This window comes from Eleutherodactylus coqui, chromosome 11, assembly GCF_035609145.1.
Source record: "Eleutherodactylus coqui strain aEleCoq1 chromosome 11, aEleCoq1.hap1, whole genome shotgun sequence".
In the NCBI taxonomy this organism is placed as follows: domain Eukaryota; kingdom Metazoa; phylum Chordata; class Amphibia; order Anura; family Eleutherodactylidae; genus Eleutherodactylus; species Eleutherodactylus coqui.
The window spans coordinates 54,705,305-54,724,364 of NC_089847.1; the positions used below are offsets into that span (position 1 = coordinate 54,705,305).

The window sequence follows — 19,060 nt, forward strand, 5'->3', positions numbered from 1 at the left end:
AGGACGGAAAAACCGCTGCATTTGCAGTGCAATTCAAAGTCAATGTGTTTTAGCAAAAAGCTGTTCTCGCAGGATGGAATTTTTCCATACTGTCGCAGTGCGGAAATGTTGCTATGGTGCGGTTTTTGAAGACGCAGCATGTCAATTCTTTGGACTTTTCCTTAGTGCTTTTTTGTCCATAGATCTCCATGGACGCAGCAAAATCCGCACTAAAATACGCTGCAAAAAGTAAAAAACGCTGCGGAAAAAAATGCTTGCGCATTTTCTGAGCCGAAAAAGCACCCAAAATATGCAACAAAATACGCAAGACAAAAATAAGCTTTAAAGCAGTTTTGCCGCAGAAGTGGTTCTTATGCTGCAAATCCACATTGTGTGAGCCTAGCCTGTGGCAGAGTAAGGATGCTGAATTTACTAGCAAGTTTGGCGGTAAGCAGGATTTTTCTGTTTGCATGGACATCTAAAGGCCCATTTACATCTAGCGATGATCGCTCAAAAATTGCTCAAACGACAGTTTAAGTGACAGCTTTGAGCGATGATTTTGCATAAACTTTTAAGTAGCTACTCAGCTACTTAGGAGCTTATTAGCATGCACATGATGCTTTTAGCTGAATGCAGTTAATAGCCAGAGGGCTCTTATCTGCTTTCAGCTCCTTTGTTCTCCGCCGGGAAACAATGCTATCAGCGCTACCCGTCAAGAACTCCTGGTAAGACCTAACGATGATTTTTATGTTGACCTGAATTTAACGATTAGCTAGCAGTGCACGAAAAGTATAAAAGCATTAAATACAGAAACACAAGTACATTTAGCAGGCTGTTTTACTGAATCTTGCTAGATAAACAGGATCAGACTGTTGAGTACACAGAATGAGATGTCAGTTCAGTTAAACGATGTTTGATTGATGATTGCAGACTACATTTGCTCGCATGCCTTATCAATAATATGTAGTTTGAAATCTGGAAGCTGTTCCTTTATATAGTAATGACATGTTTCCACCTGTGGAGCAGAAAAGATAGATATGAAGACAAGGAATGTAGAACAAAAACAGTTACGTTTAAATAATATATAAAATCACATTCGTCTACTCTTAAAGGAGCTTTCTGGGATTTAACTGTTGACCTATCCTCAAGATTGGTCATTAACAGTTGACTGGTGGGTGTACGCCACTCAGGATCCCTGCTGGTCAGCTGTTATTGCAGACAGGTGGAATCACACAGCTCTGTATATTGCAGTGGTCCAAGTTGGTAATGCAGGTATAGCTCCTGTTAAATTCCGCTGTCTGCAGAGTGACAGAAAACCCCTTTTAGTAATGTCTTAAGGTCCACACCAAATTTTAGACATACTTTTTCTTGCAATTGTAAGTGAACTCTTTGGAATTACCTGGATTTTTGAAATGATTACTAATAAAGTTGACACAATTCTAGACAATCTAAATTAGTAACAGCTATTTCGTACATGTCTTTTATTTGAGCACATTTAGGCAGATTTAGTATTGAAAATATGCCAGTTTTCTGGTGAAAGTTGTGCGAGAAAATAGTCTTACTTTCTTTGAACTGCATTTATCATGTCTTTTTTTTAGACCCTCTAACACATTTTACAGCTCATCCAACATAAGGATGGGGCTTTGCAGAAAAGGTGACATGGTCTAATGGTGGTATAAATCTGACTGTGTGCCAAAGTTTGACCTTTTCACTAAATATCCATATTGCAAAGAGAGAGAGTGAAAGCCCCCATAAATATTGGGGTTTAATCATCGAAACCCACTGATAACGGCAGAGCATAAGGTCTGTTCAACTACCCCCTAGCACATGATGTCAGGGAAAGGAAGGATCAAGGACATTGAATTCCAACACCTGTTCCTTTTGTTTCCCAGGATATAGGCCACCTTCATAGCTGTCTGGCTGTGGCTTACCTTTCTAAAGGTTTAGTTCAGCTGAACTTTCATGCGTATGGGGGAGCCAGGGGAAACAACTGTTGGACAAATGACTGTTCCGCTGACAGCTGTTGAAGGTATATGGGCAACTTAAGTGACCTCTGTGTTATTGACATCTCCAAGGGCTACTTAACAGAACATCTCTTGAGGGGATGAGATTGGAAAGGTGAATTTCATAGGTGTTTTTCTATTAAAGGGGAATCGTGTGAGGTCACACATCATGTGAAAGTCAAAAACTTACAGAATGAGACAAGAGACTCTTTTTCAAAGCTGTCCTGTTTCTCGTGTATTCTGAAATATCCATCCTGGTTGCTTTGTCAAAAATAATGACCACTGCAATACAGCAATGGTGGTTGCACTCATGCTGTTCTTGGTGCTCTATTTACATTTTAGATGACAGCGTACTTCAGAATATGCGTACTTTCTTCCTGGCCATCTCTATGCAGCTCTCTTGAGATGTGTATGGTGGTTTTTGGGCATGCCCAGTAACCCTGAAGCTGTTCTATAGTTGTCAATAGATTTGCACACAGCAATAGTGTTTCCTCCACTACGGGACCCGGCAATTACGTGACCGCTGAGGTCTTCCTGTTACAGCAGACTTTGGGGGTACTAGCAGAACCTAATCAGCTCTGCCAGTGACTATTGTCACTATAGGGGAATGTTTTCCCCTGTAACTGGGGCTTCTACGGATGCCTAATCGAGTGGGAAAGTGTGTAATAAGAAAAAAAAGACCATGTGAATGACCCCCAGAGGTCTTAAGTGACGTCCTGGGGGTCATAAATGGTAAAAAAAAACGTTACGAAAATAAGTAAAAAAAATTGCAGAAAAAATAAAAATATATACATAAAAAAGAAAATGACCCAAAGCGCCCCATAATCCAAAACCATATGTATTATTATATATTAAATTGTCTAAAACAAAATGAGGAACCCATTCTAATACTTTAGAATAAATTCACCCATTTAAAAAAATGACTTAGGCCGGCTGCACACGGCCGTGACGGGCTCCACCGGGGAATTCCGTGGCGGAGCTCGTCACGGCGCCCCCCAGAGACCCCAATACTTACCTGCGGATGCGGCGTCCTATGTCCCGCATGACGCTTCGGCGTGACGCGCCGCAGCGTCATGTGACACGGTGGCCACGTCACACGACACGCCCACAGCATCACATGACGCGGCTGGCCGTGTCATATGACGCGCCGGCGGTAGGCGGGGAAGCGGTTTCCCGCTATCTTCCGCAGTGCTACAGCGGAAGATAGCGTGACAGACGGCTTCCATTGACTGCAATGGAAGCCGTCCGCGCGTACACCCACGGCAAATAGAGCATGCCGCGGGTGAGGGCGGGTGATTTCACGGTGCGGAATTCCGTGATGGAATTCCGCACCATGAGCATTGAGCTATTAGGTTCAATAGAACCTAATAGCTGCGGGCAACGCAGCGGATTTCCGCCGCGTATTACGTGGCGGAAATCCGTCCGTGGGAAGGAGCCCTTAACCTCTTCCCGCTGCAGGGCGTAAGTTTACGTCCTGGCAGCCTGGTACTTCCCGCAACAGGACGTAAACTTACGTCCTGGGGATAGCGCGGGATCACATATGATCTCGCGCTATACCGCAGCGGGAGCCAGCTGTCAGTCACAGCAGGGAAAGATCGCAGCAGGGAAAGAGTTCACAGAGGGAGCGCGGCTCCCTCTGTGTCTCCGGCCGGAACTCGCGATGTAATCGCGAGAGCCCGGCCTGTCACCATGGCAACAGTATTGCCTATGCCTATAATCGCTGTACAAGCGATAAGGCATGGCAGAGCAGTAGCTCTGCCATGCCTTATGACAGCGACCATCAGGGCAGTGGTTAAAGTCCCTCAGAGGGACACAAACAGTGTAAAAAAAACAAACATTAAAAAAAGAATTAAAAAAAATGCAAAAAAAGAGTAAAAAAACATTTTTTTATACTTTTTCTCAGATTAGCATAAAAAAAGGTAAAAAAACAATAAAATCCCACATATTTGGTATTGTCACGTCCGTAACGACGCGTACAATAAGTTGCACATGCTTTTGACTGTGCACGGAAAAAAACGCTAAAAAAAACGCTAAAAAACTGAGGCAAAATGCTAATTTTTAGCATTTTGCCTCACTAAAAACGCAATAAAAGTGATCAAAAAAGCCGTATGTACCCCAAAATGATACCAATAAAATCTACAGCTCGTCTCGCAAAAAATAAGCCCTCATAGAGTGCCATACATCAAAAAATAAAAAAGTTACAGGACTTTGAATGCAGCAATTTAGAAAAAAAAAAAAGATTTCCAAGAAAAAGGGTTTTTATTGCAGAAAAGGGGGAAAACCTAAAAAAAATCGTTGTAACCGTACCGGTCCGCAGAAAAAATGGAATGTCTCATTTATGCTGCATGATTAATGCTGTAAAAAAAAAATAAAAAAATCTATGGCAGAATTGATGCGTTTTCTCTCCCTGCTATCATTAAAAAAAAAATAAAAGTTTTACAATATAGTTAATGTACCCAAAAGTGGCACCGATAAAAACTACAGTTCGCCACGCAAAAAACAAGCCCCCATATGGCCGCGTCGACGGAAAAATAAAAAAGTTATGACTTTTGATAAACGGAGAAGAAAATCCGCCAAAAATTGTTGCGTCCTTAAGCCCAAAATAGGCCATGTCATGAAGGGGTTAATGTTAAGAAAAAAAAGATTTATTTAGCCCTTTACTCCCAATAAAGCAAAGAAATATGAAAAAAATAACCCTATGTCACTGAAAAAAAAACAGCAAAAATAATTTTGGTAGCTGAAGGAAAAAAAAGGACAGCCACACCACCACATGGGTAAAATCCCAGAGAAGTGTTTGGTCCTTTAGATACAAAACAGCTTGGTTAAATAAAAGCAAACAGCTTTCAGAAGACCTTAGATGTGTTATGGAGTCGCATAAAGCTGGAAAAAGCTACAAAAGCTTTGCTAAACACATAGGTGTAGATCAATCCACGGTTAGACAAATTATCTACTAATGGAGTAATCTTCATAGGACACTCACTTCTAGGAAGAGTAGTAACAGTCCTTAATTTTCTCCAAGAGCACAACATGCAATTCTTTTACAGAACTCAAGGGTAACAACAAAAAACCTACAGATGACTCTATAAACTTCAAAAACCTCTGTTCATAGGTCCACTATTTAAAAAAATACTGAACAAGAATTGTGCTCATGGTGGAACACCACTAGGGAAGCCGTTGCTATCCCAAAAAATATTGCGGCCTGTTTCAAGTTTGCGCAAGGCCATCTGGATGTTTGAAAGGACAAATGAAACAAAAGTGGAACTTTAGCATAAATGAGCTAGGCTCTGTTTGGACCAAAAATACTGCAAACCAACACCTCATCCCAACTGTAAAACATGGTGGATTTTGCATCATGGTTTGGAGCTACTTTGCTGTCTCAAGGCCTGGTTGCCTTGCCATTATTGAGGGAACAATACATTCTAATGTATAGTAAAACATTTCACAGGAGACTGTAAGGGCGGCAGTCCATGATCTCAAGTAGAAGATATGCTGAGTGATGCACGAAGACAGTGACCCGAAACACAACAAAATCAAATAAAGAATGGTTGTAAAAGAAGATTTGTGTTTTGGAATGCCCTTAACTCTATCAGAAAACTGTGGTATGATGTGAAGAGGGCTGTGCACACACACAAAATATTAATTAACTGACACACACTGGCAGGGATTAATGGTCCACGGTTCCTTCTAAACATTGTGCTATCCTATTTCCATTTATGTTTGGTGGAAGTAATTGCTGCTAAAGGTGGATTCAGATGTTATTAAATTCAGGGGTTCACTTACTTTCTCACCCTACATTATGGACGATTACTCAATGTGCTTAATACAATCCATGTTTATCTGATTGTGTTATTAGTTTACATCATAACTACATGCAAGCATAATATAATTAGATATGAGTCCCCAGCAGGTGGACTGCTCAGCATACTCCAGTTAATACTCAGTGCCGCCTGGCAGCACAGCCTCTCAGGTTAACTGCCTTCTCTGACTGCTCATGTGGAGTTTTTACATACAATAAGCAAGGTGAAGTACCATGTTTCCCCAAAAATAAGACACTGTCTCATATTAATTTTTGCCCCAAAAGAGGCAAAGTGTCTCATTTTCAGGTCTTATACTTACCTGGCCCATGGCGTCTTGGTCCCTCTCGCTGGAGGTCTCTGGTGCTGTCGCAGGCTGTCATGTCCTCAGCATTGACACGGCACTCTCTTTCTGGTGATGGGGCTTTGAATAGCCCGCCTCCAGCAAGCTGTAATTGGATCACGAGCGCCGCTGGCTCAGCAAATCAAAGTCGGTGCTCAATGAGCCAATCACAGCCATTCAGTGATGAATGGCTGTGAACGATCAAGTGCCGGCTCTGATTGGCTGAGCCAGCGGCACTCGTGATCCAATCACAGCACTCGCGTGTTGGAGGCAGGGTATTCAAAGTCCTGTCACCAGAAAAAGAGTGCTGTGTCAATGCTGAGGACACGGAAGCCTGCCGCAGCGCCAGAGACCAGAGCGAGGGACCCAGACAACACCGGCTAAGTGAGTATTTCTGTGGTTTTTTTAAAATGTAGTTTACTAGGGCTTATTTTTGGGAAAGGGCTTATATTTCAAATGCCCACTCCCTGGAGATTAGGGTAGGCCTTATTATCGAGGAAACACGGTATATAGCACAAGCAATCAAGAGAGGCTTCCAATGAAGAGAATAGAACAGCCCACTGTCCTGGGAGGTCATTGTTCCAGGAGTCTTCCAAACATTTCGGTACATAGTTAAACAAGTGCTAAGGGCATCCAGAAAGAGAGGGCTGGCACTTTACAGCAACAATTTATATTTTATTTTGTTTGTATGACCTTAGTGCTGCTGACTGTCTCACTCTAAGGTCTCATGCCCATGGGGATATTCGGGCCCTCACGGATTCCCCGTCCAGAATCCCTCAGCGGGTCCCCCCTGCCCCGCAAACATGAGGCCAAGAAAATAGATATAGTTACCTGTCCGGACGCTGCAGGTCTTCCCTCCATCGCGGCTGGATCTTCTTTCTTCCACCCGGCGGATGTGCTCGCCATGCGCTGTGCACATTTTTTTTAAACTCCAGTTTCTCACAGTCCCGCGGCCATGGACGCATTGACAGCTGTGTCTGTGCCGCAGGACCGGACGGCTTCCATAGGCTTCAATGGGAGCCACAGGAGTATTTAATTACCTGCAGGTGTCCAATGATTCCATATAGGCGCGGATCACTCGTGCGGGAGACCTGCATGGTTATGCTAATTCTATTTTTCCCATGGACATTGGACCTAAAAGCATTTTAGCAACAATAAAATCATCACAAATCTGTCTGTGCACTAACAGCCAGAGCTGTACAAATGTCCCGTCATACAAGAGTTCATGAACGTCTTGCTCTCCAGCTTCTTTGTTCTGTACTGTAGAAGTTAATTTAAAGTATAGCTATTATAGTGAACATGAAAAGAAATAGTACCTTCATCTCATCAACACTGAGAGTCTTGCAGTTCTTTAAATCTTCTTTGAGGCACCCTGTTGACTCCATAACAACTGTAATTTGGTATTCAATTCCATTAGTAACCTTAAACAAAGAAGAAAGAAGAACAATCAGATTGTAAAAGTACAAATGGTCACTATTAGTCCCGTAAAGGCTGATTTAGACACAACAATTATCACTCGAAACTCACTTAAAAGCCATTGTCTTAGTGATAATCGTTGTGTCTATCTCACGCCCATCGTTCAGTTTTCGTTAACGATTTGCTCATTGTTGTCTTTCAGTCTACTTAAAATCCATCGTTCGTCCATTTACTTTTCGTGTGGTCAAAATTACAACGTTCAGTCATTCAACGAATTTAGGGGAGTTTTCAATGCAAACACTACACAACAATAATACAACGACTGAAAAGCCCGACATTTTCCAATGATTTTCATTAGGTTAAAAACGTCCAACTTTAAAAGCAAAACCATCGCTCACTTTTATAGTTATAATGAATTTCGAGCGATAATCTCTGTGTCTAAATGGGGCTTTACACATGACATAAGCACCCGACAACCGTCCCATGGATTGCTGCCCGATTATCGCTCCTATGCTTACTCAGGGGCAACAGTCGTTCAAGTAAATGGAGGTGGAAAGGGCCGAGATCGTTCGGGCCTGCCCGCCTCCATTTACAGTAAAAGGAGTCGCTTAAATATCGAGCGGCTTTTTTTTTACTCACCCCACGAAAAGTACCCTTATGTTTTCAACAAATTTGTGTTTCTGTCATAATGTGATAGCCAATGTGATAACCAGTAAAAGTGCAAATCTTTTTATTTACTTAAAATGATGTTTTATGTTGAAAAATCACTCTAAAGTTCTATCCTCTAGGGGTCTCACTTAGAGATGAGCGAGCACCAAAATGCTCGGGTGCTCGTTACTCGGGACGAAATTATCGCGATGCTCGAGGGTTCGTTTCGAGTAACGAACCCCATTGAAGTCAATGGGCGACCCGAACATTTTTGTATATCGCCGATGCTCGCTAAGGTTTTCATTTGTGAAAATCTGGGCAATTCAAGAAAGTGATGGGAACGACACAGCAAGGGATAGGGCAGGCGAGGGGCTACATGTTGGGCTGCATCTCAAGTTCCCAGGTCCCACTATTAAGCCACAATAGCGGCAAGAGTGCCCCCCCCTCCCAACAATTTTTACTTCTGAAAAACCCTCATTAGCAATGCATACCTTAGCTAAGCACCACACTACCTCCAACAAAGCACAATCACTGCCTGCATGACACTCCGCTGCCACTTCTCCTGGGTTACATGCTTATAGCCGGTTCCACTGAAAGCAATGGGCTGCCGGCGTGCGCGGGATGAATTGTCGGGAAGGGCTTAAATATAGAAGCCCTTCCCTGCAATTCATCCAGAAATGTGTAAAAATAAAATATATATATATACTTACCTTGTCCCGGCAGACGGAGTTCAGTGCGGCCGGCAGTGGGTGTGAAGCCTCTGATTGGCTCAGGCTGACAATTCATCCCGCGCACGCCGGCAGCCCATTGCTTTCAGTGGAACCTGCTGTATTGCCGGCTCCATTGAATTCAATGGGCAAACATCGTTCTTCTGTTACAGCTGTGGCAGAGAAGAATGATTTGTCTTCTATATGTTCTCAATGGGGTCGGCGCTGCTGCCGCCGGCCCCATTGAGCGCATATAGAGAAGAGAACAGGAATCACAGATCGCAGATAGGTGCGATCTGCGATTTCTGACTATGGCCTAAGAAGGACCGTTGGGGTTCTTGAAGCCTAAAATAACTCCTAACGCTCTCCCTATAGCAGCTCCGGCATCAGCAGCACTGTCCCTGATCTCTGTCAGAATGCATCTGTGGCGAGCCGCGGGCGGGCAGATTTTAATACTGATCTCGCCAGCCACTCACTGCAGGGGGGTGGTATAGGGCTGGAACATCACAGGAGGAAGTTGTAATGCCTTCCCTGTCTTTCTATTGTCCAGAAAAGCGCGCAAATTTCTCAGGGAAGAAAATGAAAGTGACTCAAAACACCGCGTGGTACTCGTCTCGAGTAACGAGCATCTCGAACACCCTAATACTCGAACGAGTATCAAGCTCGGACGAGTATGCTCGCTCATCTCTAGTCTCACTTCCTCCCGATTTGCTGTCTATTGCTGTTGTAATGTGAAGTCCGTCTTATAGTAGAAACACCGAGAGGGATTACAGGAAGTGAGGGTGGGTCTCTGCTTGCTGGTGGACCACAGAGACCCAATTGAACGAGCCAGGGCTAAGAAGCCATTTTTGTTTTGAGTTATCTGATAAAATTAAGGATTTAATGATTCAGTTCCCACTCCTAGGACTCTTGATGAAGCTATAACTTTGGCCATTCGTATTGGTCAGCGGGTGAGAGAGGGAAATAATGAATATTTAGAGGTCACTTCTATGATTCAGAGGAACCCATGCAACTGGGTGCGCTGTCCATTCAATGAGTGGCTGTGATTGGTTCATCGAGCACAGGCTCCGATTGGCTGAGCCGGGAATTGTCAAATCCTCAGCCAGGAAGAGATGCTGAAGAAAACTGCCGGGGACGGGGAAGAAGACGTGCCAGAGCTGACACCGCTTCTAAGGTGGTGTATGATTTTTATTTTTTTTTCTGCAGCAAGGGCTTATTTTAGGGCTCTTACAGTAGGATTTCCTACTGTAAAAGTTGCAACAAAGCGCATAAAAAACACGTTTTCATGCAATGCGATGCAACAGAGAGGAAGGCTCCATACAGAAACATGGGCTGTAAAACATTGCAAGTCGTGGGCATATTGTGAAACCCAAGATGTTTTCGTCTCACAATGTCGCATGCTGCAAAACATCACAAATGTAAAGGAACCCATAGGAAAGCATGGGCTTCACATACAAGCGATTTGTGGCAATGCATGAAAATCATGTGACTTTGTCACCCGTGTGAAAGAGGCCTAAGGAGGGGATCCCTTCGGATCTACAAATTGGTTTTTCACACTGGTTTTTCCTGCTGAGATAACTCTTTTCGCCAGGCCCAGATAGAATACACACAAGGGTACTAAGGGAACTAAGTGATGTGATAGCTAGGCCGCTATATCTAATATTTGTGGATACTCAAGACCGGGGTTGTACAATTGAATTGGCGCATTACCAACGTGGTTCCAATTTACAAAAAGGGGTCCAAAAGTGAGCCTGGTAACTACAGGCCGGTAAGTCTTACTTCGGTGACTGGAAAAATATTCGAGGGTAATATTGCTAAACGACTTATGCAGAAGGAGGTGGGGTGGATCTTCAGGATCGACTGTGTACAACTGCAAGGGCTGAATGAAGTGTTGTCCTTTAACAGTTTTGTTTGAAAAGATAATATGGACACTTGATATATATATATGGTGAGAACAAAAAAGTGAGGCGATCACGAGTTGATGATCTCTTGGGAACAAAAATTGTATGCTTCTGTACATCAATCAGTTTTGGTTATCCCTTATGTAATTTTGAAATCACATTCTCAAATGGTGTTTTTACAAGGAGAGCAACCAAGTGATAAATAATCTTGATATGATTCAATGATCTTTATTGCATCAATATAAAATATGAATCATTTATTAGAATGTAATAGCTTACATCACATCTATCTATATTCTTTCCTAGGTTGTGGTACCTTCTAAATATAATCATTCATTTTAACTCAATGAGAATACTAATGCTTGCTCCAAGAACAGGGATGAATATTGGACCAGTTGCTGTATTGAGATAATGACAGCAAGAGTAAAGGAAGTACATTTGAGTGACTAGGGCTCGGATTTTATATTACCTGAGCCTTACTGAGTGGTATATCACTAGTGGCACTTGATTACTTATCCTGGATGGCTGAATGTCTGGAAACGCCTTATTGATGTGACGCGCAGACGTTGCATCATGACGTCAGTACGTTTCCATGGGCACTACATGAATTAACATGATTGGCCTGCATATATCTATATTACACCCCAGATCGGCACTAACAATCAATCAGGCTGAATCAGGGAACCCAAACAACCAATGAGGTTGAATCACACAAGCCAAACAACCAATGAAATAGCTGGAATTGTGAATCAGAACCAATGAGGTTGCTGGAATTGCAGCATGCTGCGGAACTGGGGTGTAATATAGATATATGCGGTCGGCCCCTGTATGAATGGACGCAGAGACGTTGCGTCATGACGTTACAGCATCGCTAAGCAACAACACGGCCTCTGCTACATTCTGGCATCCGAGTATTACTACGATGCATCTTCACACGAGAAGGAGGTCTCTGAAGGTTCGGACACAAGCCTGTGTAGGAGTTATGTACCAGGATGTGTTTAGATAGGGATTATGCTAGTTACCGAGTATTGTATAATTGTAAATTTGCTAATGATGTTACTTGCATATTGGATTCATTTGACACCTCCCTGGTGTGGGTGGGCTGATCAGGACGTATTGTCTGATTGGCCAGATACATGACACACCCTCAGTAGGTGGCGATAAGATTTGACTCAAATACACAGATCCAGTGCTACTCTGATCATTCGTCTCCAGCCTACCTTCAAGGCTGGTGACACTGCTGAATTTCTTATTTTATTTCTCTGGGGCAAGAGGTAATGTGGGATAGGTAGACACTAAATAGAACTAGTCGTTGAACTCTGGTCTCTGAACCAATCCTCAACACCAATTCAGCTCTATTGAAAAAGGGTTCATTCCATCATGGAATTCACATAATTCATTAGTTTGGTTCCTGAGGAAACTGTGTTATTGCAGTGGAAACACGTCGAACCAGTGTATAATTACTATAATGAATAAGTATAGAATTAGTGCATAACCAGTACAGTTATTTAAGAACCAGTTTAGTAAATAGAAATTAGTATTTTTGACAACTGAACCAATATTCTACTTAGTAGTAATTTAGTAGAAAAGGAGTAAAGTGATATTGATTTGGGGCATTAAGGAAGGAGATCTTTTAGACTTGAGGACTGATTTGCGCTGGTACATCATAAGCACAATTTTTGTTCCCAGTCCGCTACTACTGACTGAGCACATCTACTGGTCAGCCACTTCCTTTTGTAATCCCTCTTAAGTTTGGTGTCATTTTTTGGTACACCAGACACAACCTATTAGGTTCGGTGTCATTTTTCAGTATATCAAACACAACGAAGCATTAGGTGTTTAGGGGTTTAGAGGATGCCTTCCTCTAACTGCCTCTTTAATTTTGACACTTAGGTGTTGCGTGTTGTAAATATGTGTTTGTCTGTCTAAGTTCGGTCGTAATTGATTTTATATCTAGTTATTAATAAAATGTAATTTTTAATAGACGGAAAAAGGATCTACACAGTGAAAGTTCTATTTATGTACTGAGGTTAGTCCTGGTGCCGTATCTATAAAAGATGAAAGGACCTGCAGTGGTAAATGGCTGTACAATTTTGCCAGTATTTTAGCGGCCATGGTTTCGCTGAGTGTGGCCAGCTGCACTGTATTTCTACCCTAAGGCCTCATGTCCACGGGGAAAATCAGATCCGCTGCAGATTCTCCATGGAGAATCTGCAGCGGGTCCCTCCTGCCCCGCGGACATGAGCGCCGAAAATAGCAATTTAAAGCATTTACCTTTCCGGCGCGGGCGACGAAGATCAGCTGTTCCTCACGGCCGGATCTTCATTTTCGGCCGGCGGATGAATTCCTGACGCCGGCGGCACGTCGCCGGCACGTCGTCGACGTGCCGCGCGCATGCGCCGGGCACATCCGCCGAGCCGAACCAAGGGAGATGCGGCCGTGAGGAAGAGAAGAGCTTCGCGGTCCGCTGCGGGTGAGTAAATGCTTTAAATTCCTATTTTAGGTCTCCCGCGGATCCGGACGGCTTCCATAGGCTTCAATAGAAGCCCGCGGGAGCCGTCCCCGCGGGAGACCCGCATGAAAATGGAGCATGGTCCAGATTTTTTCATGCTCCATTTTTTTTTAAATCACTTTTATTGACGATCCGCGGGTATTTATGTACCCGCGGGTGGTCAATGCATCCCTATGGGATGCGGATCCGCATGCAGGAAATCCGCTGCGGATCCTAAATCCTATTTTCCCCGTGGACATGAGCCCTAAGTGTTTGTTACACACGGGCGATCGCAATTTTGCCACGAGAAAATCATGGCAAAATCACATCCTTGTTACCGCAATTTTTGAGCATCAAGTCAAGTCATTAGGATTTTCTAATGTTAAAATTGCATCACAACACAAGTTTGTTGCGTTGCGATGCGATAAAAAGAAGGCTCCATAGGGAAACACGGGAAGATTTAAAAAAAAATTAAAAATCACACATCCCTGAAAGATACGATTTTTTATTCTCGCAACATCACATCAGTGAAAATATCGCTAATGTGAAGGAAGCCATTGAAAATCATTGGTTTCGTAAATCTGCTTTTTTACTCACTCTCGCATTGCACAATTTTATCGCCAGTGTGAAACCACCCTAAGGGCTCCCACCCACTTGCAAGGGCGATAGTGCGTTTTTAAAATCGCTGCGATATTGCACTTGCCAACGTGCGATTTTTGTGCGATTGTGCTGCGATTTTTCTCCCACTAAACTCGCATCGTAAAGCTCTATGTATTGTGACTGTCCTGCGTTTTTTTATCGCAGCGTTTTTGACACTTTAAACTTAATTATAGAGCAAAGCATCGCAACGCAGTCGCGCATGCGATTCTGCGATGTGTGATGCGATTTTTCGGCGACCATTGACTTGCATGGGCGAGGTAAAAATAGGAAATCGCACTAATATAGGGCAATCGCAATCGATAAAAATACGCAACCGCGCTGCGAGAAAAAAACGCAAGTGCGCATAGCCACATTACAACTCATTTGTTTCAAACTAGAAAGTTTTAGCGCTCTATCGCAGCGCTAAAAAAATGTGAATCGCTAATGCAAGTGGGTAGGAGCCCTAAATTCATCAACATGTGGGAGATTTGCTGTGTAGTTTCCATAGCAGAAAAATACAGATTTTTTGGTGTGGATTTGCTGCATATTTTTTCCACTGCAGAAAATCTACAGTAAATCCGCCACGTGTGAACATACCCTTAAGGTGAGCTGCTATTCATGCTAAAATGCCCTCATGCTAAAATCTGTCACTCAGCCCCTGTGCTGTACTGTGTTGTGCTCGACTGGTACAGCTGCAACTTGCCTCTGTTTCCTGAGGCGATGTCCTCCAAACCCTGTTTTACCTAGTTTGTCAACTTGCACAGGACATAAGGCTGGCCCTGTCATGAACAGTATTGATTATGACATCTGAGGGTTTAACAAGCCAGGACTGAAGTTTATTAAAGGGGTTGTCCCGCGGCGAAATGCAATTTTTTTTTTCAACCTACCCCCGCATTCTGCCCCCTTAAAATCAATACCGTTTGTAATAAAAAAAAATAAATCGTTTACCTTCTTCCCTGTTCGCGCAGCATCTTCTTTTAAAGATGGCCGCTGGTCCTTTCCCAATGATGCACCGCGGTTTTCTCCCATGGTGCACCGCGGGTCTTCTTTGATGGTGCACCATGGGCTCTGTGCATTCCATTGCCGATTCCAGCCTCCTGATTGGCTGGAATCGGCACACGTGATGGGGCGGAGCTACACAGTGACGCATAGAAGGGGGCGGAGCCAGAACGCCGCTCGTGCCCGGACCGACCAGAAGGGAGAAGACCCTTCTGCGCAAGCGCGTCTAATCGAGCGATTAGACGCTGAAATTAGACGGAGCCATGGAGACGGGGACGCCAGCAACGGAGGGGGTAAGTGAATAACTTCTGTATGGCTCATATTTAATGCACGATGTATATTACAAAGTGCATTAATATGGCCATACAGAAGTGTATAACCCCACTTGCTTTCGCGGGACAACCCCTTTAACAGAAGAGGCTAGAAACTATTCTTCAAACTATACTGTGTAACTATTCTAGTTCTGCCCTTTGTATATTCTCATGTTGTTTAATAGTGATGCAAAAGGGAAAGATTTTCAAGGTACTAAGAGGGCAAACAGACAAGCTGAGAAGTTTGCCCAAAGCATTAGCAATTGAAACCCTGTAAATGTTTGGAGTGGAATGCAGGCATGGAATTGGAGTCATGCCTGGTCTGACTCAGACCTATGCTTAGTAAATCTCTGTAGTATCCAAGAAAACAAAAACGGTAAGGGCTCATGTCCATGACTGTGTTTTCACTGCGTTTTACAGGTGTGTTGCATGGATGCGTGATACAAAGTGAATGCAGTCAAAGTCAATGGACTTTCATTGATCCATGTGCATGTAGACAATGTGTATCAATACACAAGAGAAATAAATCACAGCATACGCAGCCTGAGCCCTATACATTTGAATGGACTGAGTATGATATGCTGTCGTATATGCAATACATTATGTATTGACAGCGTTTTCATACGCATCCCTGCTCTGAAACAGAGTGGGAAATTAATGAAAAAAAGCACACTGCGCATGTCTGTGTGCATGTGTAGTGGCCCGAAGCTGCGGTGTGGATGCATTGGAATGACTGTTGTGTATGTGTGTCTCAGTTTAACTGCGTGAGTGACGTGATTGAACGTCTTGGGCAGTTGAGAGGTGGAGTATCAGAGGAGAGAGAGAGTTGACAAAATGTAGTCGGAGGTGGTGGACGTTCCTGCACAGCGCTAGGCTTACAGTAATGTGTGTTCCGTCATGACAAAAAGAAAAGGGAAGCCACTGAGCAGCCTGAGAAAAGAAATAGAAAGCTTGAGTGAATGCTTATTAGTGAATACTCCACGGGCAGTTGATCAGATAACTGGGACTTAAGACAACTAGAGTCCTAAGGGAAGAGTGTCTCCTAGAAAGTGTGTAAGATGGAAGGTGTGGAAGAGAAGTGAAACACTAAAGAAAATTTGTGATTTCTGCACAGCCTACTACTTGTAGAGGAATCAAAGCTGGAAAAGTTGTGCGCAAAGTGCAACCGAGCACCTGCGTTTGGTTTTCTAAAAACTTTTTATTGGATTGTGGACTTTATAGCGGCCTAAAAAAGGTGCTGGCATTACGTTACATTCGAGTTCTTCAATCCTACATTTTCCTGTTTACTGCGGGCGACTGTACTGGGTCAAGCTGGCGCCGCTGGCAGGAAAAATCGCAGAGCTACCCGTGACATCCATCTTATTTCCCCTTGGTCTTTGCCATCACAGTGGGTCTCTCACTCGTGTTTCCTCATTGCTCTTGTGATATGCGGGCATGAGCAGTGCCATACATAGCCATACGCAGTTACTTCTGGCTTTCTGCTTAGTAGAGCATATGGTTACAAAATGCGTTGAATGCTGCAGGGAGACCTGCAGCATTTTACGCATACGCCCATGGGGATGAGGCAATAAAAGAGTTTTTCCAAATTTATAAAGTGATGGCATCACTTTATGATCTGCTATAGTCTGACCTCTGGGACCTCCACGGATGGTGAGAATTACGTGACAAAACTACTGTTTTAGGGCTTTTACCCACTAGCGTTTTTTTGAATGCTGCAATATCGCTGCGTTTTTTTCAATGGGACCTTCTAATGTTAAAATCGCAAGTTTGTGCTTTTGCGATTTTTGTGCGATGCAATTTTAACATTATAAAGTCCCATTGAAAAAAGCGCAGTGATATCGCAGCGTTAAAAAAAACGCTAGTGGGTAAAAGCCTTCAGCGGTACGGCCCACTGCGTTTTCCCTGCCCACTGGATGGCCACTGGGGTGCTGCTGTGCAGGAAATGCAGTACTAAGTCATTGCTGCATCTCCTTCATTTTCAGGATTGTTGGAGGTCCCAGAGGTTGGACTCCCACCAATCATATTGTGATATGCCATCAATTTCCAAGATATTAAGTCCCCTGTAAATGTAAAGGCACTAGAGTGGGCACAGTACAAGGCATACCATTATGGCTCTCAGCCAGTAAGAATTGACAAATTTTATCAAGACTCACTGACAGGTCTTCTCTCATATTGCACCAACCGACAGATTTAGAAAGTTTTCAAAACTCCCATTCACTTCAGCCGGTAGTGGCCACATATGTGAGGCCGCCTCTCATCCACAATCAGGAATGAGATGCTTGAATTCCTAGTGTTGGCCATGGTCCAATGTAACAAACATAATAAAAGAAAACGAGTCTTGCAGGAAATTAAGACAGAGCAACAGTGCAGCTCAGTTTCTGAGAACTTCTATTGAGAACTCTCTGGCACCTCATATGACCAGTACACAGTATAAACGGCACGTTTAGAACTACCGGGTCGGTTAATATATATTACAACTACAACCTATAGGCTGATTGGGCAAGAAGACAGCCTAACCAGCCCATCAGTGCTGGTTTCAGAGTCTCCCCCTCAGTGTTCAGTGTTGAATAATGCCACGCATACACTGGCTGGTGTATCACATGGTTTGGGATGCCGCACTGACGTCACTTTAGACTCGGCAGAGAACCCAGAAGTCACGGAGCTTTCAGCGCTCTGACACCTGCGGTCTATGTGGGAAAACGTTGCAGCATGCACTATTCTGATTTGTGTACATGGATGACAATCGCCTTTTCAGTGTTACAGACCCATAAAAATCAGACAGAGTCTCTGTGCTATGGGATCCGATCACCCCATAAGCTAGTACAACACATGTAATAGCGCTTGAGCTTGTAATTACAGAGAACAGCTGTGAGGAATGCAGCAATAGTTCTTTTCTGACAGATGGATTGTGCTTTTTTGATTGTGATTTTATGGGATGTTATATTTCTTTCCAATTACTAAACAAAGAAATCTCAGAATTCTCATTTATATACAAAATATTTACAGAGTAATGTACAATATAGTTTCTTTACCTGTATTGATGGCTTCTCCACTTTAGTAACCGTGCTCCAGTACAAACTTTGACTTTCCTCATTGTATGATTTCTCAATAAACTTTACCAAGTTAAGTACAATTTTGCCTCTCGAGGGCATTTGGCTCCATCCCCCAGTTATTGCAGCATTGTTTGGTTTAATCAACTCCTCCACAGGAGCACAACAACAAAAAGCGACTAAAGAGAAGACGAGTACGAAGAGTCATATTGCTGTCCTAAATATGAGATCCCACATGCAGAAATACAGTGCGGGTGTGTCTGCAATGCAAAAATGGTGACACCTCATATATATGCTGCTGGAATCTAGCCTCCACCTCTAAGTACACCTGCGTGCAGAAAAGGCATGTAACGTTACTAATGATATTCAATACTAAGACTTGCCAACAAGGGATGGGAGTGTAGGAAGCTTTTGTTAGTTTACACAATCAGGTTCTTCAAAGCTTCCTCTTATAGCTGAACTTTTAGAAACCATAGTGAAACTATGATATAACCTAGAGCTCCGTCAACTCTACAAGTTATCTGAAGACAAAAGAGAAAATGTTATTTCTTCAGGACATCTTGAGGACTGAGTCACACACAATGGCTTTTCATGCTTTTCAGCTCAATAACTGCAGTAATCTACATGCAGATGCCATCCTGTACGCTCTGCAGATGCCTGTCTGATTACAGCAGTGGTAACCACCTGAGGGGAGCTATAGATTGAGTGATTTAAATGCTCATGCTGTTGGGTTGCTGCACACCTTGAGGACTACTAAAGTTGACACTATTAATACTTGA

At 43.3% G+C, this 19,060-nt stretch overlaps 1 protein-coding gene across 1 annotated transcript; it reads right to left on the reverse strand.

The window, feature by feature from the left end:
* Positions 1-810: 810 nt before the first annotated feature.
* Positions 811-18,553, reverse strand: LOC136582558 (cystatin-11-like). Its single transcript, XM_066583721.1, has 3 exons — positions 18,264-18,553; positions 7,436-7,540; positions 811-994 (listed from the first exon to the last, which is right to left on the reverse strand). The coding sequence occupies exons 1-3, from the start codon at positions 18,381-18,383 to the stop codon at positions 911-913; spliced, it is 309 nt and encodes a 102-aa protein (XP_066439818.1). The 5' UTR covers positions 18,384-18,553; the 3' UTR covers positions 811-910.
* Positions 18,554-19,060: the final 507 nt, after the last annotated feature.

What these genes read in the sequence shown, in the direction of transcription:
- LOC136582558 (XM_066583721.1), bottom strand. Translation starts at nt 18,383, where the DNA reads ATGCCCTCGAGAGGCAAAATTGTACTTAACTTGGTAAAGTTTATTGAG. An exon ending in TGGAGAAGCCATCAATACAG is followed by an intron (nt 7,541 to 18,263) that starts GTAAAGAAACTA and finishes TCTTTGTTTAAG; the next exon opens with GTTACTAATGGAATTGAATA. An exon ending in TCAGTGTTGATGAGATGAAG is followed by an intron (nt 995 to 7,435) that starts GTACTATTTCTT and finishes TCTGCTCCACAG; the next exon opens with GTGGAAACATGTCATTACTA.